The 23849-nt window shown below is 42.6% G+C and overlaps 2 protein-coding genes across 4 annotated transcripts in view; one reads left to right on the forward strand and one right to left on the reverse strand.

The window, feature by feature from the left end:
- ACVR2A (activin A receptor type 2A) overlaps nt 1-1873 on the reverse strand; it is a 283385-nt gene extending 281512 nt beyond the window's left edge. The window contains exon 1 of the mRNA XM_078681771.1: nt 667-1873. Coding sequence (XP_078537897.1) covers nt 667-721 — 55 coding nt within the window. The 5' untranslated portion in view covers nt 722-1873. The remainder of the gene's footprint in view (nt 1-666) is intronic.
- Nucleotides 1379-12915, forward strand: LOC144823333 (uncharacterized). Of its 3 annotated transcripts, none has more exons than XM_078681772.1 (3): nt 1379-1559; nt 10738-10869; nt 12427-12915. In XM_078681772.1, the coding sequence occupies exons 1-3, from the start codon at nt 1379-1381 to the stop codon at nt 12747-12749; spliced, it is 636 nt and encodes a 211-aa protein (XP_078537898.1). In that variant the 3' UTR covers nt 12750-12915. The 3 variants fall into 3 exon arrangements, with proteins under 3 accessions (XP_078537898.1, XP_078537899.1, XP_078537900.1); XM_078681773.1 differs by lacking the exon at nt 1379-1559 and adding an exon at nt 2205-2324; XM_078681774.1 differs by lacking the exon at nt 1379-1559 and adding an exon at nt 2208-2293.
- The last annotated feature ends 10934 nt before the right edge of the window (nt 12916-23849 follow it).

The raw sequence follows: 23849 nt of genomic DNA on the forward strand, positions 1-23849 counted from the left end.
AAAGAAACTGCTACCAACCAGCCCCGTTAAGTGTCACCCAGGAGCAGTGCTGTGTGCAGCCGGAGACTTGTCAAACATTAAACCACAACTCCCACAGTCGCATGGCAGGACTCATTCGCTGCAGCTCTCCGAAGAAGGTACAGCTCCCAGACTTCCCATGTGCATGGAGAGCGGGACAAGAAACCATGAGGCTTTGGTCAGCAGCGCCACGTCAACCCGGACTGCAAACATGGGATTCAAGCACAATTCATCGACAACTAAATTGGAATGGGAATGAAAGGCTTATGCAGTAGAAACCTTGCCAGGGCAAAGGTCTAGCGTTCCCTCCTTTCCCTTAAACAGTCATGGCCACAATTCCACCGCACATGAGAATGCACATACGCGAACAGAACCAAACTATAACTGTTCTACCTCATGTATACTGAAAACGTACACTAAATATCCTGGGAGTTAAAAAAATGACCATGTGCTAGTAGATCAGCGGTTGGAACACTCCGACCCTGGTGCTTCCTTCCACATTTCTAATCCACGTGTGCATAGCATGCCGCATGCCCTGCGCACCGAACTGTTCAAAAGAGTCTTCTACCCCGAGAAGATGTTACATTTCAGTAAAACCAACAAATGATAAAGGTTTTAGCATTTAAAAGAAAGTAGACTAGTGCTTACCAGACGAGCAGGAGATGAGGAAGACCGCAAACGCCAGCTTGGTGGCAGCTCCCATTTTCAAAGATCCCTCTCAAAGGGGCACCAAGGTTAGTTAATCCAGACAGTTCCAAGAGCATAAAATGCAGCACAGACCACTCTCCCTACAGAATAAGTCAACTATTATAAAGCCACATAAAGAAGCACATTTGGGAAGGCAACGGGGTAACTTGCCAAGCGGTAAACGTTAATCATGGAAGAGAGGTCGAGGGTCGGGCCGCCGAGCGTGTGCGGTGTGGCATCTGCGCGCACACACGGTAGTACCGCGGGACGGTGCACGGGGGAAGGTAAAGGAGCTTCAGCGGCACATGCCGCCCACACCGGCCGGGGGGTCCTTCGCTTCAACCGCAGGAGGGGGCGGGTCAGCTGTCAGTGAGAGGGCCTCCGGGCGGCCGGAGTCCGAAGCATGGCCCGCCGCAGACCTCCCCGGGGAGCCGCGGGGGTCTGTGCAGCGCGTGGCAGAAGAGTGCGATTTATGTTGCAGCCACACAGGCTACAAATCCAGAGCTGTCCCACGCTCCAGGCTCCACCCCGAGGCCGATGCCTTCTGGCCGGGGAGCTGTGGTCAGTCGGCCCGCTAAGCACGACGCAGGGGCAGAGGTCGCGCCGCCGGGGACCCTGCAGGCGCCGGGGGAGCTCGGGGGCGCACCTCCTGCGCTAAGGTCCGGCGGATCCCATGCAGCCTAGGGAAGAACAGAAGTGGGAGGCGATGTGGCAGGAACAGCCGCCGCTCCCTGCGGGAAGACGGGCGCTGCTCCAATGTCCGGGAGGCGCTCCTGTCCGGGGCAGGCTTCTGTCCGGCTCGGCTCCCTCCCACCTCTTCACTCCGTCTACAGACCCGGACAGCACTCTCCTGGGTAAGCAGCAGCAGCGGCGGCGGTCTTCGGATCATAGGCTGGACCCGCGCAGGCTTCCTTGCAGAGGAACGAGACGCCACGGGCACCGAAACCTCTGCTCGTCGGGCTGCGATGCTGTGCGGGTGTCCGCGGTGTCACTGTCAATACCATCTCTACCCATTCAGTCGCGCACGAATCCTCGGCCCAAGATGGCGGCGCAAACGAATTGTTTTTGTTTTCCCACCACCGCCTCCTCCTTGTAAGTCCCCCCTCCCCAGCACAGCTCTGCCTAACTCCGCCCCCTGTCGCGCGACTTAAGCTAAAACCTGAGCGTCGGCGCTGCTCTCGATTGACGTGCCAACCAGACCTTCCTACGAGCGAAGGGGCGGCAACGTCAGCAAGTAAATGGCTAATAGGATTTTGGGGCGTAAAAATAGGGCGGCGCTCGACAGCTCTGAGATAATTTTTAGGCGGAGGTTGGAATGTTTTAAGCTCCCGGACTCTTCTGTAAAAGGCGGGGTTTTCTCATCTGTTCACGAATCACAGCAAAGTTTGGAACAAGTGGGTGTGACATGAAAAATGTGGTATCCAATCACGAGAGCTCCGTTTTTTAAATAGCCATAGAAGAAGGACATCAATGTCATTTCTCTCCAGTACCATGATTAGCTCAATGCCCATCTTGGAACGGGTATTGCGCTGCAATGGAATCTTGTTACGACGTCTCACCAAAAATACTCCCAACAATGCAAAACAACGTAGGTCTATTACATGCGGTGAATGAATCAAGTAAGTTGCGTTGCGGTGGAGTCCTGGGGCTTCTAGGCAAGCAATATATAGCAAATCCCTCAGAGCAAATTAGATGAGCATGGCCACGGTCTTTCTAACTGAGGTAACAAGGCAAGTGCATACTGAGATCTGAACCATCTGAGTTATTTCATGTACATTCTACCAATTTGAAAAGTCTCTGTTTCAAAAGTTGGTCTGTGGCTGAACCAGGAGGAATAGTCGAGGCTTACTAAAGGCAAAATTTAAAGAAAAAGGAATCCGTACCTGTCGCTCAGCGATTTTACAAGTGATGGACTCAGTAGACCCAATTTATCTGTCGAATGATTAAATGTCACTAATTTCGAAAAAAAAAAAAAATGTTTTGTAATTAGTTAATACCACCTTGAATGTTTAGGATTCTCAAAACTGTATCTCCTATTAGTTAATCAATTTTTCTAAACTAATAGAGTATCAGTGTTTTTTACAATTTTTATCAACTGCTGTTTTTAATACTATGTAATAATGCATTTTCTAAATATTTTAAAACAAGATTGCATTTCCGGGACACCTCCTAGTTGAGGTAGCTGTTCGCGCTTTAGAAAATTCTGTATTATTATTATTATTATTATTATTATGTGTTTTACACAGGCGATAACGAAACAACTAGATTTGGAAAAAAGGCAAACAGTCCGGAGCTGCCTGCAAGGACAGTTTATATTTTTGAGAAACTATTGCACTCAAAGATTATTGAGGAACAATTGCATAGAAGAAGAATTATGAATGATTCCAAGGTGGGTGTTACGTCAATAACCACATTCCAGTAATGTTAAAAAAGGTTTATTAACAATTAAGTAAATCAACGAGGCCCACACACAAATGTCAGCAACACAAACAGCTCCTCTTCATGAACAAGCTTGTCCTTTCTTGACATTCCATAACATATAAATACTATACCAACATTATATACAACTACTTCATACTATAATTTGGATTTAATTGAGAAGAGCACCAAGCCAGTCAAGTTACTGTGTACTTGTGTAAGTGTTTGTGAACTAACATATGGTGTTAAGTATATACTATTATGTACAACATCTCCCTTCTTTTAACAAAACATTGAGCTTAGAATAGAATATAATCATCACATTTCTTTGGTGCTTTTGATATCCTGCAAGAAGCGAAAACTATGCCATTATCATTTTGTGAAGCGGGTGAAGCTACACTCCTGCCTGAAAAATGGTCATCACACATTTCATAACCTTTATCAACATCTGCAATATTACAATTAGTTTTTTTATTTGTGTATCCATCATTCAATACATTGCAACTGTGATCATCCATATCATTAACATATTGTTGTGAGGATTCTAAGTACAAATAGTAATTAACACCAGAATCATTGGTTTATTTGTCTATTGGTTTTATTTCTTGTCCTTGCTTCAACATCACAATGTCACTTTTACTCCACCATCCCTTATCCTTTGGTATAATTGTACTGTTAGAAACGATCTCAACTGTAAATGGCGAAGTAAACATAGATTCCCTTTTTTGAACTTTCACTGTTTTAAAAAAAAAAATAATAGCACAACTCATATCTTGACTGTTTTGCTTCTAGTTCTGTTAATAACGTCATGCTAACACTTTGTCATTTTCTGGTTTTCTACAATTTTTTGTTGAACTGTAAGTTAATTTTCATCAGATTTACTACACTCTTTCTTTGAATTATATAACTTTCCAAATTTTGGCTCGAGTATCATATTACCTTTCCTTCCTCTCATCAAATAGAAAGGTGAAAATCTACAAACTTCGTTAATGGTATTAATAAAGATACACACTTTGTCACATATAAATTCACTCTTGGACAAATGAGACGCTACAGCCAACTGAACACCTTCCTTGAAAAATCTATTAACATGCTCAACTAGACCATTGGAAGATGGACTGTTATAGGGTGTTGTCTCTTGTTTAATAAATTAGTCCTCTTACCAGATACGAGTTGTGTCCCATTATCAGAGACTAATATACTCGGTAAACCTTCAGTTGCAAAAATCTTCTGCAAAGATTCTATCACTCTTTCTGTAGTAATATTGGGAATACATTCATAATGAATCCATTTAGTGTAGTAATCTGACAGAAAAACCGGATATTTGCAATCAGACTCCAAAATACCAAATGGTCCTAAAAAATCAATGGCAACTTTGGTCCAAGGTCTCTTAGGAATGTCTACAAAATGCATTTCATTTTTGGTAGTTCTCCAATGTTTGTTTGCTCTTAGACACTTAACACAGTTATCCACAAAAGTATTGACATCAAAATCCATACCTGACCATCAGTAGTAACTTTGCAACATTTCTTTTGTTAGCGGTGGTACCGGAGTGCCCCTTATGGGCTAAGTCTAACAGTTTTTTTCTAAGTTGGCATGGTCTTAATAACATAGCGTTTTCAATAGTTTACTCTTCTGCAACTTAATGGAATGTTTTTAAATTCCTGTCCAAATTTTGCTATGGTGGCCACGTACCACTCATAAATTCCATTAATTTCTGTAAAATATTATCCTGCATCATTGCATCCAACCACTCTCTTTCTGAACTTGCTCCATCACTATGCTCAACTGCATCAGTTGCTGCCACAATACATTTCATGTCTTCCAAACACTCATCAATTTGATTCTATGGTAATCTAGATGAACAATCCGCATGACTGTTTAAACCACCTGGAATAAGTTTTATTTTGAAATTAAATTTGTGCACCTTCGATATTAATCGCACCAATCTAGACACAGTTTTACAACTAACCCTGCCTCACCCGTAAGTGAGTGGCTTATGATCACTTACTAATTCAAATTAATTTCCCCATAGAAATGTCTTTAGTTTTTCTACTGCCCATACACATGCCACAGTTTCTCTTTCAATGGTGCTGTAAAAACTTTCAGCATTCTTCAATCTCCTAGAAATGAATGCTATGCTGTGCTCCTGACCACATATCTTTTGTGTAAAAACTTCTCCAATGCCAACTGCAGTAGCATCCACAGTAACTATATGTTTACTATTATTCGTTTGGATGCAAGGCAGGTGCTGTACAGTGGCATTTTTAGTTTCTATAAAAACACTTTCCTGTTCTTCACAGCACTATACTTAGCACCCTTCCTCAACAAATTCCTCAAATCATCATTAGGTCTTGGTGCAACTCTAATTGCCTTTACCAAATCTCCTTTTGGTTTAATTCCATCAGCACTCAACTTATGTACTAAATGTTACATTTTATCTTGCAAAAATTTACACATATTTTGAACCTGTCATATCTCCGTTCCTTAATATTGATATATCAGTGTCTAAAATTACATTATGTTCTTGTACGCTTTCTGCATGAACTAGTATGTTAACCTGAAAATGTTCTACTCCTTTTGTATCACTGAAGAGCACATCCATTAATTTCTGGAAAACACTAGCCACTAAGGCTAATCCAAAAAGTAATCTAACATATCTGTAAGCACCAAAAGGTGTCACAAATGTTGTATAATCTTTCGACTCCTCTGATAATTTCATTTGGTGATAGGCTGACTTGAGCTATACCAACAAAAAGAACTTAGAACCACACGTTGCAGCCAGCATTTCCCGAATTTTGAGTAGTGGATGGCAGTCCACAACTATGTCTTATTGTGCGATCTCAAGTCAGCACATAATATGATATCTCCTGGGTTTTTTTTGTGACCACAATCACGGAAACCCATTCTGATGAGTCAATAGGTGCAATAACCCCTTTACTGCACATCTTGTCTAACAAAATATTAAAATCCGCTCTCACTGATAGAGGTACAGGTCTGACATTGTGTTTGACGGGTATTGTAATATCCTTTATTTTAATTGCATGCTCAACTCCCTTTACGCATCCAATATGAGACACAAAAACATCCTTGCTTTTTCTCAGTACACTTTCTAGAGTTAGATCTACTTCACCACTTAGTAAGACACATGTATTTCACCAGGAACAATAGGTTCCGGTGAATTAGGGTTGAGAATTACAGAGTCTACCTAGATCCTTCCACCTTACTGTGCTCCTGCCCATTTCTGCTGCATATATTTTTGATATGTTTCTCCCTTTAGAGTTTAATGTATCCTCAAATAACCCTAGCAAGGTAGCATTCAATTCTCCAAATGCTTTTGGATTCACATCTGTCTTCTGCAATTGTACCTGTTTCCAAAACGTATCATAAGTTTGATCAGCAATAATAGTTATTGGGGACCCTAAGTCTTCCATAACACTTAGTTCAAACTCTTCTAAAGCATTTATTCTAACTTTAGTTACATTCTTACATTTAAGATTTTTTCAAACAGATACAAAATGTCCAAACCAATGACACTTAATACATATTTTGGCAACCCCTGGACATCCTGGAACATCTGACATATGATTCATAGACACACACCTGTAACAAATAATATTTTTGTTATCATTACTCCTGTTACTTTTAAACCTGTCACATATTTTACTTTCATATTTTCTATCCTGTAAGGAAAACACATTAGAAGAATGCGCACTATCAGAAGCCAAAGCTTTGATAGAAAACAAAGATCGCTCAATGCCTTTGGCAACGTAAATGACTTTTTGTAGCGTAGTATTTCAGCAAGCCAATAATAGCCTTTCTTGAATTTTCTTCAAGTGAAAGGAGAAAACAAATTGATCCCTGATGTAAATGTCAACTGTGAGAGGCTGGCACAGTATATGGTGCTCACCTATATAAGTGTAACACCCTGCACTAATCCAGACAACCCTTATGGTGATTCTAGTGGTCTTAACAACCTTAGAAAGCTCTCTAAGTTGTAGCTGTGGAGAGCAGCCTTCAGACTTAGTCCAGAAGGAGTATAAAGCAGCTTGTTTTACCAGTACTAATAATATTGTGTAGGTTAAGTGAAAAAAAACGACACACTGTAGTTATAAAAATATGTATTTATTATAAACATTCACTGACACATTGCAATATCTCCTACCCGGAGATATAATCACAATACACACAGTACTTTAGTAATAGAACACGTAAGTAGCACAAATACACAGTTATTTTCCAGGGGGAGGCCAAACTATATACTAAGAAAGCGGAATGCGAACCACAACCTAAGTTGAGACTGGACCCAGAAGACATAGAAGTGCCGGGGACCCAAGGAACCCCCCAAGGTAAGTACCCAGGAACCCCACGGAGGCTGTGTGCAGAGTAGGAACACAACTGCATGCTCAATAGAAGTCAATGAGTAAGTCGTGGTTGCGGTTTTCAAGAGGAATGACCCTTCCCAGAGGACCCTGAAGAAACCCAGTGGAAGATGGAAGGTTGGAGATGTCAAAATAACTAATGCCATAATGGAAACTCCCACCTTAAAGCAAGAATTGCATAAATAGCCTCACCACTGTTAACAAAGTTCACCGCCGAGTCTGACACAACACACGTTCCTCCGTTATTGAAAACAGGCACCCCCATTATAGATTCAGGCATGATTCGGCTAAACACCTACCAAGTGCTTCAAACAACTGAAAGCATCCCAAAGCAGGATGGTGGCATGTCTCATTACATTTACGTGGCATGTGACACGCTGAACGCCCGGCATGCTTGAAGTTGCCCCATTTCCTGGCAAATCTGTAGCACGTGCACTGCAGCAACTTTCGGACTTGCGCTCATCGACTACTCCTCCACAAGTGACAGTTATGACAACAAACGGTAACAATGCTAATATAATTAACTTTTTTTATCCAGAGAGCCACACACTCACAGTAGTTGCTATACTTGCAAACCCTTATGGCACCAATTGTCTTCAAACTTCAGATTCCTCCAATACTAAAGTGTCCGTTATTACTTCACTTATGTCTGTGGTCTGGTCTCTCTCAACACCGTGAACCTCACTTTGACTTGTTGCCAAATTGTTATGTCAAGCCCCACAATCCATTAATGTTATTAAAGGTTTTTTAACAATTAAGTAACTCAATGAGGACCACATGCAGGTGATGGTAACACAAACAGCTCCTCCTCATGAACACGTTTACCTGTTCTTGACATTTCATGACATCATATAAACTCTAGCAACATTCTATACACACTATAACCATTATATGAATTGGATTTAATTGGCTTAAGAAGAGCACCAAGCAGTCAAGTTCCTGTGTACTTGTGTAAGTGTGTGTGAGCTAATATATGGTGTGAATTAAATATTATTATGGACAAGAGTGAGTGTTTTCAAGTTGTTTATTTGCATTTAGAACGGGGCAGCAGCACGAAAGCCGTTATCCCCACCGCTTCGCACCTCAAGCTGGCCCCTACACGCTGACCACTCCAGAACCAACATTACCACACTATCGGGCTCTGGAATACTCTTCACGTGCAGGACTTATGAATCTCCTTCCATCCAACCAAACCCAAACTAAGTAAAGTACAACACTAAGAGACATGTTACGTATGCAACATGCTTCTCATAACTCTCAGGCGTGTGCTTCCTATGAACTCTATTAATTTTAACATTTGAAATGTTTAAAAATTGGACTACAGTTATAATCAGCAAAATCAACATAAATCATGATGAAACTAAATCCTTATACTTTGATGGGAGACAACAACTCCTCTGCTTACTCTGTCTCCTTTCATGAATTTGCAACTTCTTAAAAATAACTTTGGACCGAAGAGTGAGATCTTTGGTAACTCTGTCATTACCAGATGCTTTATTACATTGAGCATCACTATCCTTATTATGCAAGTTATCCTCAGTTTGTTTCATATTCACCACACGTTCACAATTCCACCACTTGCCACCATCAAGCTTTACCGTACACTGATCTGCACTGATTTCATTCACATTATGTATGTGACCAAACGTCTGATGCCCTTTCATGTCCTCATTCTTGGGTAATTTGACCTGTATGTAATCTCCCACAACCCAATGCCTGTCTTTGGTACTCTTAAAGACATCATACGTGTCCTTGCTCTTTGTATTACTACTAATGATGTTTTTTGCTATATCGAGAATCTGAACACATTCTTCTGTGGGTAATACACTCACCCCCTCCCTTAATCACAGTCAACTAGTTAGGAAACAGCATATCGCAAACATTACATCTTCTCAAAACCATAAAAGGTATCACACCAGTGACGCTGTGCGGTGTATTACGGTATGCCCACAACATTGCTCTCAAGGAATCTTCAACACGTGATCCTGAGATGACATACAAAAACTCATTCATCTCATGAGATGTAAACTGCACCCTGATGATTATACTTCCCTAACTTTTACAGCACCTATTTAATCCAAACGTTCATCATAATTCTATTTTTTCCTATATCGTCTCTGATCTTCTTGTAGACTGTTTCTAAATTCTTATCCTGCCTCTACTATGACTCTCTGTGCTACTACTATTTATTATTATTAGTCTGTCTGTGTAGCTAGCTAAGCTTGCACAGTTGGCAAAAGGTGTTAAACAAAACTCCTATTCAGCAATAGCTCTAGGCACTGAGTGCAGTCCTCTGGGTTGTCTATAATGTCTATTGTAGTCTTCTTAATGTAAATGCTTTGACGATTCCCAACAATAAAATGTCAATGCCCACCAAGAATAAGATACTAGTTTACATTTTGATTGGATAGGAGGACATACCGCTACTGTTGCAGGGACTATTCTGCACATACAGAACTATGGACAAGAAATAGGGCATTGGTGTTGATAATAGGCGCAGTTAAACTTTCCACATACCTCAGTCATAACAGAAGTTGAACCCCCAATCTCCTTACTGACTAGCTACTAGTGTCAGAGTCATTATTTAGCTCCCAATGCAGCGATGTTTCCCAATGATTATACAACCCAGAACATAAGACTACGGAGTCCCGACCTCTCAGAGTCACGGAATCAAGTTTTGCAAATGGAAAACCCTTTCGCTCACTCACTCATGATCAAAAACCACAGAGTCTATGTAAGTTTTAAAGCTTTATTAAAAGTAAAACAACTAGCTCTGTGTGTACTCTGCATTTTAATTTTCAATTGTGCATTATATAAAAACATTTATTAAAATCAACTTCATAGAAAAGAAACGGTGAACTCATGAAAACTGAACAGTGGCTGATTTACACATTAATTTTTGGAGACCCCTCACCTGGTTGGAACTCAAAGTACTGGTGGTGATGATGATGAGTAACATATTGCTCTTGTTCATAGAAGGGAATCTTCTGTCTGTTGTGAGAAAAATTGTGCGTGTTAAAAAGCAAGCATTCATCAGTTGTGCCAAAAAGTCTAGCATGTTAGGGCTAAGCATAAATAAAAACACCCTCCCCTTCCGAAAGGGGAATTTTTAGTGTAGACTAGAGAGTCACAAATAATTAAATTTGTTTATGTAGTAAATATTTTGTTTCATTCCTAGACAAAATAAGGAGTGGTGTATATGGCATCTAAAAATATAAAATGTATTTTCTAGGCGGAACACCATCGGCACAGCCCACCACCAGTGCCGGGGCCAGCGCGGAGGTGGTCACTCCAGGGGCGAATGCGGTGGCACCCGTGCCAGCAGGAACTGGTGCGGGGGATGCCTCGGTAGTGGCGGGCAGTGGTAAGCTATTATATTCCTTACTTATTGAGATTGCAGAGTAGGCTCGCTGCAGGGGTGTATATGTTGTACAGTACAAGTACACTTCACTGTTAAGAAGGCTTACAAATTTAGAACTACATTTTTGTCAACCAGGTAGGAGACAGTCACCCTTGACTTCGCATTAGCGGCGGGAGTTGACGAGTAACCAATGGCCTCCTCTAAATTTGACTTCAACTCAGCTGTGAAAGTTTTATCGAGAAGCCAAGTCAGATCAGAGATGAACTTGATGGATGGGATGAACGAAAAGGGAAAGAAGGGTGTAAGGAAGGACGAGCGAGTTAAATTAATGACTGGCAACGAATGATACGTGGTGTTGAATGCAGGCAGAGGTGGCTGGTAGGAATCTGATGCATGGCCGGTTGAAGCAAGGATGGGTGGAAGGAGAAAGAAAAGAGGACTGCCTGGGTGGGTGAAACAGAAACTGTATGTGTGCGCAATATATCCTTTGGGTCAAATTTAAATGCAAGTCAAGCACGGATGCGTGGCAATTTACAAAATAAAATAAAAAGGGTGTTTTTTGGTGAGAAAAAGTAAGGTTTGTCCAGTTGAGACATTAAGAAGAATGATTGACATTTACTTTGAATGGATGGATGCCTGGATGGTATCTTCCTCATAGATAGCATAGGTGTATGTAGAGTAGACAGAGTAGACGGTCACTCGATGAAGAGTGTTAGTTTGAAGAGCATGTAACACCGCACGTCCGTGCCAGAGTAGCAAAGCTGAGCAAAGTAGAAGTTGTAATTTTTCAGAATTCTCCCTTGACTCACAGTAGTTTGCATATATTGTGTATCTATATTGTATAGTTCACATTATAAAGTCAAGTCACAAGTGCCTTTCCTCCGGCGATTACGGGGACCACTCACTACCTATGTTAATAATTTTTTTTCAACTCTGTCATTCATGTGTGGCCTATTGGTGTTGACTCAATCAAGAAAAACAAAGCACCTAAACAGCATCCCTGATATAAGCAAATATCATGTGAAGGGATAGATGATCATATTATCTTCATTTTCCTTTTGTAGTAGTCAGGGGCAGGGCAGGGTGAAAGTCAAATTAATTGAGCAGTAGCCCTTGTTGTAACTTGTAACAGAGTATGGCCAGTGCCACCCGTAATAGAAAAGTAAGAGCTTCCTAACCTGCATGTACTGGTAACAGTAACGCTAGTCTGCGTCATCATGGCTTGCGTCTGTTTTTCTTGGGTGCAAGCTGACTGCGCTGGCATTATGCCGGCTTCCACAAGTTTACGTACTAATTTCGCTAAACAAGAGAGAAGAAGAAGACTGGTGTACTGTCTGAGTCTAATGTAGTGAGTCCATAGTGCTAGTAGAATTCCTGAAACTCCCACTAATGTTAGAGCAGAGGCCAACGAAGTGGGAGGTTAGATAGATACATGCCACAAATGTTATGTACTGTGCTTGCAAGTTGCTAGTGCTACTGTGACACAACTTTCTGTTGAATTATTTTGTGTTAATCTTTTAAAGAGTATTGGTTACAGTATTTTTTTCTTTTTTCATATAGATACTCCTTCTAAACTATCAAGGAAGGAGTTGGCTATCCGGGCCAGGCAACGGAAGCTGGAGGCAATTGTCACCGAATATCGGCGGCTGGTGGCTCAGGAGGAGGAAGATGACCAGTCAACAACAACAGCTGCATCCTCCTCCACTGCCCCTGGGTCATACAGCCAGCGCAATCCTCCAGCGGTACAGCATCGTGGTCCGGCAGCCACCCGCCGCCGCCGAGCAGTGAAAACAACAGCTGCCCCCCACAGTACCTGCAAGGCGCGTGTGCACCACCTAACCCTGCGAGTGGCCTACCTTGAGCAGGAGGTGGAGAGGCAGTAAGTCCTGCTCAAGGCCCTCCGGAGAGAGTTGCGTGACCACCTGGTCACAGGACACCGCCGTCCAAAGTAGAGAGAGACTGTCCCTTGCCCCTTTTGAAAGACTTTTGGGGCGGTGGGAATTGGGTGTTGGGGTTTTTGGACTTTTGGGGACATTTCATGGACATTGGTTGGGGTTAGGGAGGGGGTGGGTCGGGTCTTGTGGGATAGTTTATTTTTGTTAGGGTCAAAATAATTATTTATTTTCAACTTAAACATAGCATACGTGTTTTTACTGTTTTGTGGGGGAGGCAGGGGGGGTTAACTGTACGTTTGTTTTCCTGAAACTTAACTGGCTGGTTGATTCAAATTGTCTAAGTAATCGCCCAAATTTGTACAAAAGTGTCACTGACAGAGTTAATGAATTCAATTGTCCTACTACTTTACTAGTACTACCGTCAGTCTCTCCTCTCCTCCTACTCCATTATTCTTCCTCCCCAAAATGCTTATCTTTCCTGTGATTCGTTTTTGAGAATAGGGCTAGGCACAGGGCTGGCTGCATGGCAAATGGCGATTAAGGTGGGCTATGGAATCCTGGACTGATGAAAGGTCATCGTTGTGGTGGTAGTAGTAGTGGTACACACTGGCAGTAGCAGCATATGGAAAAAAAGGAAATGAAACATTAAGTGGCCTGAGAGGAGCATTAGAACAGTACGATAGTACAGTACACAAGAACAGTGCCATAAATTGTAGCCTAAGCAATGCTAAAGTATTCAATCAAAAGTTAACTACTAGTTGCGTGGATTATGGCCACTACAAGAACTAGTACTGAAGGACACAGCAGCGTAAGCATTCGTCAGGTGTAGGAGGATGTTGTTGATGATGAATCCACTCGATGGCGGACATGACATTCTGAATTGATTTGCAAATTCTCATGGGTGTGTGTCAAGCAGAATAAGAATATATCCTTGGATTCCTTGACCTGCCTTGAAATTGATTTTCTGTTGCTTTGACCTTATCCTTCCCAGCAAGCGTGTGAAATTATTGGTTCATTTAGTCACACCTCAATGAAAACCACACACCTCGGGGAAGAGGGTTAAGGTTTGAAAAATGGATGGGAATGGGGGTTTTTGGGAAAGTTTTTTGGAGAGAGAAAAAAAAACACAGCATGGACAAACAACAAATTTTTGGATAGGAAGATATCCATAAATCTTTTAAGGGACATAAAGGAAGTGCATGCATGAAGTTGTTTGCTAAATGGATGGTTAGGTTACTGAAAAGTAGTACTTACTACAACTTACTAACTAGTGCTAAACAATTTGACAGTACAGGGCTGCAGTAATTACGCAATTTTACTTGCCTATCTGCCCTCAGAGAGAATAAACACTTAGTAGTACATTACATTAATTTTAAAAATAGCAAGGAAACTTATAAAATAGCTGTAGGGATGAATTTAAAGCAGAGAGCAAACGCACAGAGTTGCACTCATAGAAGTTCACAACAATAATAACATTATTTAAAAGATAAGGACAAGTGAAGTGGATACTGTAACTGTATGTTGTAGTTGTCCTGGTCAAATTGGGAAGTTGCATGCATCCAGCCATTCCTCTTATTCGTGGTACTCCTCCATTCCATCGGACGCTCCGTCGATCAATCTTGGTGACCACACTGTCCACTGCCTGCCGGCGGATGCGCAATTGCGGATTGCTATGGTAAGCCTGAGTTAATGTTTTTCCCATCGCACAGGGTAAGTGCCGGCCTGTAATTGTCGAAGGAAAAACAGAAAGGGATATTAAAACACCCCGTAGGAAAAATATAAGGTACGGTGTGTAGTGCAAAAATAACACTTTCACTTTCAGAGGCGACAGTATTACATACATGCATCATTTCTAAAGTGCCTACTCTGAGTCTCTGTTTCAAGGATAATAATTAGCACACAGCAGGCCAGGGCCATGCAGACGGTCAAGGCAGGCACCACTGAGTGAACAAACCTCCCTGTAGCATACCTCTTTGACACAGACAGACAAAGAGATCTAATTTTATACAACAAGCCACATAGCTGCAATTTTACATGAACTGCTGTCTGGACTCTGGCATAACAACACTACACTGGCTCGACCACTCCATACCACGACTAGACAGACATGTAGTTCTGCTGTGGTTGTTGTTGACTTGTTTACCTGTTTGCCACTCACGAAATGGCCATAGTTCTTCCGTAAATCGACAATGATGATCCATCCATCCCAGTGTGTGACTGTAAAGATATTATGTAACTTTGATCATCAAGACTCATCATCATCATGGTATTGGCAAACTCAATGGTGTTCATGCAATCACCGTCTACACACAGTGAGTCCAAGGACATTTTCCTTATTAAAAAATGCAACGTAGTGGCCCCTGCAGTAGAAGTACAATTTGCATTAAACAAGGTAAGCAGAGTAGACTTGAGTTACATTTAGTGTGTAAAAGATTAAATAATAACAGAACACATATGATTCATTTCAAGCACAACAAACAAACAGCAATTGCTTTCATCAGAGCCAGACAGCCAGTGTCGTCCAGTGCATGCCATCTCATAATTCATTACCTGTTCCACTTTTTGTCAGCATCTTATTCTTAAGTGAAGGGCCACAGGGCAGCCTCTCGTGTCTATTTCAGAAGTAACAGTCAGCATAGTTAGTCATTCCTGTCCCACTTCTTTTGAGGGGACTCGTCTACGAAGCAACAGTTTCTTGATTCTGCGTAATCCAGCCATCTGCCGGGATGGAAATGGATAGGGGGAGTCTGGAGGAGGAGGATAGAGGAGCATGACTGAATTGTGAACTTCAGGAATTCAGAAAGCGGCACCTTCAATAAGGAAATAAGACGAAGACAGTGCTGCTGATGGATATGTTGTGATTAGAGTTTTGTTGTGCTAAAAGTTACAAAACAAAGAAAGACACAGAAATAAAAGTGAATAAGGACGAAAAAAAGTAAGTATTTCAGGCCTAGGTGTCAGGGAAGTAGAGCTCGTCCTCAAACTCTGTGAATTGAAACGGGAGTAGGTCAGCTAACAGAGAAGAACTTCTGTCACCTATGTCGGTGTCCTCTTCTTCCTGCGTGGATTCACGTATTTTGTAATCTGGTGGTAAGAAGTGCTGATTCATCCTTTTTTGGCGAGAGGTGGGTCCTTTTTGAAGTTACAATGGCACCAGCAGCACTGAAAAAACGTTCAGAAGACACGCTTGCGAGTGGGCAAGCCAAACAATTTATAGCCAGCTTGGTGATCAGTGGCCATTGAGCCCTTTTCTCATACCAATACACCAATAGGTTCTGATTAAAGAAGACTTCTGTTGGGTCATACAGAAAGGCCTGCAGCATCCACTCAAGGTCCTCTAGGGGTGCTCCACTTTGCGTACCATCTGTTGCCTTTGCATCAACACTGGAACGAGCAAACCCTTGATGAGTTATCCAATCCGCTTCCGACAATATTATGGCTGGGCCTGGTGCAGGTGATGATGATGATACGGTTGCTGGTGTCGGTAACGGCTCTGAGGGAAAGTGACTGCCTTCGGCCACTGAAGTGGACCTTGACACCGGATGGCCTGCTGCTTCAGTAGTACTTGTGGTGGTACTTCCTTCAATTTCCTGCCGCTCTTTTTCGAAACGAGTGGCTGACAGAGCTGGCCAATGTTTGTATTTGGAAACATCTGCTTCAGAAAAAGAAATGAATGTATTGCTGGCCAGCGCCTTTTTGTACCGTGGATCCAGAATAGTGGCACAAATGTAATGTTTTTCTGAATGTATTGCTTTAAGCCTTGCATTGTCAACTAGGCGGCTTAATAAGCTCCCAGCCAACTGATATGCGTCTTGCTTTTCAGCATCAACTCGGAACGTTGAAGAGACCGCCTTCAGTTAGTGCTCTAGCATGCGCAATAATGGGATAGCTTTGCCCAAAGTACAGTTCTCCTTGCTGACTTCACGCGTGAACACCTCAAAAGGACAAAGCATATCTGTCAGGCTTTTAACTAGGTCCCATTCCTCCACCTCTAGCCTCATGTCTTTCATTGAAACACCCCGTGCATGAAAGACATACTCATTGATTACCAAGTACTGCTCAAACAGACGCTCAAGCATGTAGAAGGTTGAGTTCCAACGTGTTGCCACCTCCTGGATGAGTCCTCTGACTGGCACTCTACGGTCACATTGAATGATCCTCAGCTGCTTCCGGGCCTTAAAAGAATGGCTGAAAGGCGTGCAGATACTTCGGCAGGTGGTCAGTAACTTGCTGACTGTGTTTACTTTTTTCTAGAAATCTTGAACTATAATGTTAATGCTGTGTGCCAAATACGGCACTCTGAAATAGCCACCATCAGACATGGCCTTACCTATATTACTGCCATTATCCGTGGAAACATAACCAATCATGCGCTTTCTTGGCAGCAGCCATTAAAAGACCATACTGTTAAACTATTTCAAAATGTTTACTGCAGTATGAGATTTCTCCATGGCAAACATGGCTACTGTGAATTTTGGAGGCCTAGTTCCACACGGGCGACCAGGACTACAACATGCACCAACATAAGTTTTTTTAAAACAATCAACAAATTCAATCCATTTTCTCATTTGCTTATTCATGAAATTATCTTTATCTTTGCATCAAAACTTAACGTTTTTTACATTGAAAAACTTTTCAGTAGCGTTATACAATTCAATATTTTACATACATACAAAAATATATACACATTTTGACTTCACACCCAAAGCATTTCGAGACCTTAGTCTCTTCTTCAGGGGTACAGCTGTAAAAGAAATCATATCATGGGACCAAATCATTCAAAAGATCTTATTTTCATATATAGATTATAAACTTCTCCAACCAATTAGTGTGATAACCCAATCACCAACACCTGTGTATCACACTCGATATAACCACAACTTACTTGAAGTCCTTAATTCTTCCTTCAATGAAACAACTGGAAAGTAAATAAAATGTCAACTAAGGTCTAAAGAGTTAATTAATCTATTTTTAAACTTAATGAAAAGTATTGCATCCTTTTCAAAGATTACCTTCATTTCAAAGAGCTGATTTCTTATCGAGATGGGACGGCCAATAAATTCCTCAATACTCGTGAAGCTGCAATGTTATAAAAACCTTCGTGAATAACACGAACTCCCAAATAAATATATACAAAACGAACATATTGTTCTTCTCTCACCTAAGGTCGTTTTCAATAGTAAATCCTAGAGTTATTGATTTAATGTTCATGGACGATCTGAGAAATAAAAAATAAAGATAAAACGACCCGTCAAAACAAAGTTCTTGAAAAAAAAGCAAGATCGAATATAAAGCCTCTCTGTATGTCAACGGGTTTCTTACCTATGGCACAACTGCTAATATCTATAATCCTCCGTGTGAAACGCTGTCCCGACTCGCCATGACAGTCTAAGGATTCGACTCCTCAAAACATACTCCCGTGTCACATGACTGTGATCAAAGATTCATGGAACTAGAAAACGGACTGTTTATGAGTACGGAGCTCCGCAAAGAAGAAAATTATGCTTCGATATTCATGTGTTACGGTTTATGCGGGTTAATATAATAGGAGTAAAGAGTTACTTGAACTCCTCAATAGTGCTTACATCTGCACGATATTGGAACAAATAAATACAACATTCGAACGCGTATTTGAGAATTCATGGATAAGTATACAAAATTATCTCTCCGTAAAAATTGCACCTGTAAATTAAACCGAAAGAAAGTCTACCTTCTTGAAATTATTTGTCTAACGAACATGCTGCTTCATCGGTTGTAAGATGTCACCTCTATAAGTCACGATTTCAACAAAATCAACAAAGGACTCAGTTAGCTATTCCGAAACAACACAGGACTCATTTCATGTCTACTAGGCATAATACTAATCAATTAAAATAAACAAAAGACTACCTCAATAACTACAAGATTAATCCTGATTTTCAATTTGAGTAATAGTGAATCTCAATTTATCAATAATTTTTTACAAAAATACAACATGATTAATAATCTTAAAAAATTCAATTATATACATTCACAGTGTATCAAATACATAATCAACAAGAATATATGATGCTATCTAAATGTAAGTGTTGTGTTGATGTGTGAATAATAATAATTGGTAGGAGTGGAAAGAACGTCTTTGTCGTTGAGTCCTGTCGGATTTAAAGTTTTCAAACATTTGATCCAGTATACCTCACGTTGAAGAAGTTTCTTGGAACTGTCAATTCCAGGTATTTTGGCCACCTATTCAATAATTTGAAATTTGAGTTGTGCTATCGTGTGTCCGCTTTCTTTCCAGTGTTTTGCCAGTGGAGATGTCATGTTGCCTGTTCTTATCCTGCTTTTATATTCTGAGAGTCGTGTTTTCATTTTCCTTTCAGTCTTTCCGACATACAAAAGCCCACAAGGGCATTTGATGACGTATATAATGTTCTCTGAATCACAAGTGCTCTGATTTTGTAAAGTGATACTTTCTCCTGACTGAGGATGTGAAAGAGTATCTCCCAATACATTATTGCAATGAATGCAATTCCAACATTTAAATGTTCCTGTTTTTTGCAATTTTTCTCTTTTCTTTCTTGTCAATAGTTCTTTGAGATTTTTGGCCCTGGTGTATGCGAACAATGGTTTACTTTCAAATAGGTTATGGAAATCTTCTTCAGTCTCTAGTATTTCCCAACGTTTTAGTATAATTCTCTTGATATCCCAAGATGCTGTAGAATATTTGGAGACAAAAACAATTCTCTCATTAGTTGATCTTGATGTTTTCTCCATTAGTTTTTGTCTGGGAATCAAACGTGCCTTCTGCATTTGGTTTTCTATTAGCTTCTCGGGGTATCCTCTGGTCAAAAAATTCTGTTTTTGATGTAGACAGGATTCTTCACATGCTTTTTCATCAGAAGAAATGCTACTGCAGCATGTTTCCGAGTAGCTTGAAAAATTGTGACACTGTCAACACCCGCAGCAATCTTCTCTCTATCCCCCGCAAAAGAGACCCAGTGTGCAATGATGCACATGTAATCAACGGCTTGGCAACTGGTCCACATGTCTGTTGTCAGGTGGATAGTGTGAACATCACTCTTCTGCAAATCTGCCCCAATCACGTCCAGCACATCTTGATGTAGTGCTGGAACCGCAACTCTGGCAAAATAGGACCGGCTAGGAACCTTTCATTTAGGGCAGACTGTTGCCACAAATTCTAGAAAACCCACACATTCCACGAAAGAAAAAGGGAGAAGGTCCAGCGCTAATATTTTAGCCAGCATTGCATTATACAGGGTGGTTGCGTTCAAATGGCGCCTCCGACCAAAACATGCATTTAATGGTGGTCTGGACCGTTTTCATATGTGATGATGATCCAGATTTCTTCAACCCAGTTAGGCTCATTGATGTACTTTTTCGCATTGGTGTCTCTACCAGACTCTTACTGTGCCACATAGACGTTGCTGGGGTAGAGGGTGTGGGCGCTACCACTGCAGTGCTGCTGCCAGGGGTACTCTGTGTACCAGAAAAAATGTCTCTCTCTTCTTCACCTCCCCCCTGCACAATCAGCTCCTCGTCATCAGATGCAATATCAATGTCTACATTTGGATTTCTACTTTTGGCTTTCCGAATGTTACTTAGGTGCGCCTCCCACTGGATGCTGTGGTGTTTTTGGAGATTACCTCTCTGGCCTCTGGTACCATAGTTGGTACCAAGCTTACCCCGACTAACTACTTGTTTACAAATCGAACAAATAACTTGGTTTTCTGCCTTTTTGCTAATACTAAAGAAGTCCCAAACTGGGGAGTTGAGATTTCTGGTGGTGGTGGAGGTGCCACTTTCAATGCCAGATGAAGTGGAGGATGGGCGTGGCGGAATTTGACTCTGTTGTGCACTTACAGCACCACTACTTGAGGTAATGGAGGTCGAGCTGGATGGAGGTCCCTACCGGCCCTTCTGAAGAGAAAATATGGAAGCTGTAGGTCGTGTTGGTGTAGTAGTTACCTCTGTTGGTGGTGATAACAGTGCCACGCTGCCCACATCCTGCACAGCAGCATTTCGGGATAGGGTAAAAATGTCTGTCTGCTGCATGCCCGCTGGGGCTGGAGTGACGACTGTGATGACTGGGTCGTCATCGTCAGACTGCTCATTAGCAGCAGAATACACCACTTCTACTTCCTCTTCGTCATCACCCATAAATGAAAGCCTTGCTGGAACCTTCCTTTTACCTAGCTTTGTCGGCTCATGGCGTGCCTCCCTCTCATTTCAAAAAAGAAGCGGTGATTAAGCAGACGCCACGCCGAGCAGTTCCGGGAATACCCGCCGTGTGCAGACAACAGCCACGTGTGTCGAAATACCCAGCTGCAGTATAGAACCCCCTTTACGGAAACCGGATCCGTCTTTTAAGTAATAAAGAACTAAAAATAGAAGGGAAGTGTTATATCCAGTACGCCCGTCTGCACAAATAATAAGGACTGTGCCAGACCCGCATTGGATTAATCTACAAACAGACAAATTGTGAAATAAAAGTGCTTGACCATACATTGAGAAAGGAGGAATCAAGCCTGATGACTACACAGGCATAAAACAGTGGATCGCTACACATTTTGTAGACCTCCACGAGCAACAGAACCTTCTTGGTCTGACACCTTCATGTGTGGAGAATAAAAATAGAAATTGTCCTGAGGAAGGAAGCCTTTATCAGTTGTTGCTTCCGAAACGCGTCGACGCAAACCCATAAGTCATATTCGGCGTTGCCAACAATGAATCCAGTCTAAAGGAATAATATTCCTCTTTTTGTTGATAAACGGTGTTCCGAAATGAAATGACAAAGACAGATATTAGTGTCTCTTTAGATTAATTTTCTCCACGTCCACATTAGGTGGTTTTAATTTGTGTTTCAATTTGTGTTTGTATTTGTGCATTTTTGAGCTATACATGTTTTTAACTGATTTTCATAGTTATCTTTTGTAACAAAAGTTTTTAATAAATTGTATACTTTTTAAAAATTGTTTGGGTATGTTCCTTCTTGGTAAGTGTTCTCCAGTTCCACATAATGAATGGTGTGATTGATGTTTGGCAAGTTTGAGTCCTGATTTAGGAGCAGGAAACAATACACCCCATTGGGAAACCTCTTTTGTTTTACCTTTCAGTATATTGGCGCTCTATTTCCCGTTGGGTTATCAAGAGCCCCTCTCTTTCTTTTATACCGTGCCTCCCTCTCAGACTGAATTGGTGGGTGCCAATCAAGATCTAGATCATCAGAAGGAAGGGGGCTTGAAGAAGAAGTTGTACTAGCCCTCCTTGACTTTTTTCTTGCTGGGGATCTGGAAGACAATGGATCATCAGGAGTGGCTTGCTCGGCTGATACCTCTGTATGAATCTCAATTTCCTGATGTGCCCCTACTTCTGGATGAACAAGTATTGTGGGCAGTTGTGCCTCTCCCTGCGCCTCTCCATGCGCATCTCCTTGCGCCTCTCCTTGTGCCTTTCCTTGCGCCTCTCCTTGCGCCTCTCCCTGCGCCTCTACTTGCGCCTTTCTCTACTTGCGCCTCTGCTTGTGCCTCTACATGCGCCTCTCCTTGCGCCTCTCCTTGTTGCACCTGTGGTTGAACACTCGTCAGATGAGTTACACCCTGCGTTGATTGGATGCTACTTTGCGATGAGTCAACGGCAACATCACTGGTCGATGGTGACAGAGCAATGAAAGTGGCTGCCTCTGCGGCACTCATGGGCTTGGGCCTAACTTGGCGTGGTGGCACTGAGACCAATGAAGCGGAGGTGCTGCTCCCAGCTTGGTCCCCGGCGGACACCGCTGCTGCAGGCGTAGTTTTTTTCCCCAAAAAAGTGTCCGTCGGCACACCAGTCTCCTTGGTAAGTGGTACCACTTGCTTCTTCTGCTCCTTCTTATTGGCAGTGGCACTGGCAACTTTCTTGGTAGAGGAGCTACGGCCACCTTTCTTTGGGCCCATCTTCTTCAGATGTCAGAACAGCAGGATGCAGTTGCACGAGTTGCAGAGTTGTCTGTGGCCACCACACGTGACATCACGTGACGTTGTGCACACACCGGAGCAGGACTTCTTCCTGGCACTACAACAAGTGATGATGATGAGGATGATTCCTGGTTCTCAGTCTTTGTGCACCTAAAAGCAAAGAAGCCAGAGGAACATCAGTTAAATAAATGTTGCATATGTCGTGCTTCAAATTAATACTTTTGCAACTAGACATTTATTATTAATAACCACTCGCAGCGGTTGTTGTTGCCAGCAGTTCTCTTGCCCAGAGGGGAGCGTGGGAGCCAGCGGGACTCCCAGGACCAGGAGTGTCAGCCGCCGCCAGCATCACCGCGCTCCTCCCCCTGCCACCGCCTCATTACCGCTCACGGCCCCCGCTTCGCGGGAGCCGCTCGCAGCGGTTGTTGTTGCCAGCAGTTCTCTTGCCCAGAGGGGAGAGTGGGAGCCAGCAGGACTCCCAGGACCAGGAGTCTCCACCGCCGCCAGCATCACCGCGCTCCTCCCCCTTACTCTGATGACCTATATCTTTGGAAACGCCCACCGATGCACGGGACGCGCGCGGGCTCCCGCCAGGCGAAGCCCGGGCCAAGGGCGGGCCCGTTTGAGCCCATTTGAGGCCGAAGAAGACCGGGCCCACTCCCTAACCTCTGGCCCCGGAAATGGACGTCTAAAGTTGGTCGGTAAGTCAAGTACCTGACCTATTCCACAGGGGGTACAAAAGGGGGTGGTGATGGATGGAGCATCTGAACCAATCAACCACTCACACCCAGTCAACAGATCTGGGTTTAATCCATCCCCGTTCTTTAGCCCACTCTGCCACCCCAGTTCAGACATGGCCATATGCAAATCAGTCTGACCCTGTGCCTCATGGGAACAGTCCAGCCCGAATTGCCAAGCCATGCCTTCCCTGGACCGGAAACAAGCTTCCGAGGACCGGCTTCTGGCATTTCAGCCGTCTTCAGCCCGGCTTGCTTGAATCCAGTGGCAAAGTGAGCAAGGGACTCACGTCTGAGCATACCCTGCCAACTTATGGCGAACAAAGTGGTACAAAAGAGGGTGGTGATGGACGGAGCATCTGAACCAATCAAACACTCACACCCAGTCAACAGATCTG

Source organism: Lissotriton helveticus, chromosome 3_1 (assembly GCF_964261635.1).
Source record: "Lissotriton helveticus chromosome 3_1, aLisHel1.1, whole genome shotgun sequence".
In the NCBI taxonomy this organism is placed as follows: domain Eukaryota; kingdom Metazoa; phylum Chordata; class Amphibia; order Caudata; family Salamandridae; genus Lissotriton; species Lissotriton helveticus.

Coding starts and splice junctions, on each gene's coding strand:
- LOC144823333 (XM_078681772.1), top strand. CDS start 1,379: ATGCAGCCTAGGGAAGAACAGAAGTGGGAGGCGATGTGGCAGGAACAG. Junction 1,560..10,737: donor CCCGGACAGCACTCTCCTGG/GTAAGCAGCAGC, acceptor TGTATTTTCTAG/GCGGAACACCATCGGCACAG. Junction 10,870..12,426: donor CTCGGTAGTGGCGGGCAGTG/GTAAGCTATTAT, acceptor TTTTTCATATAG/ATACTCCTTCTAAACTATCA.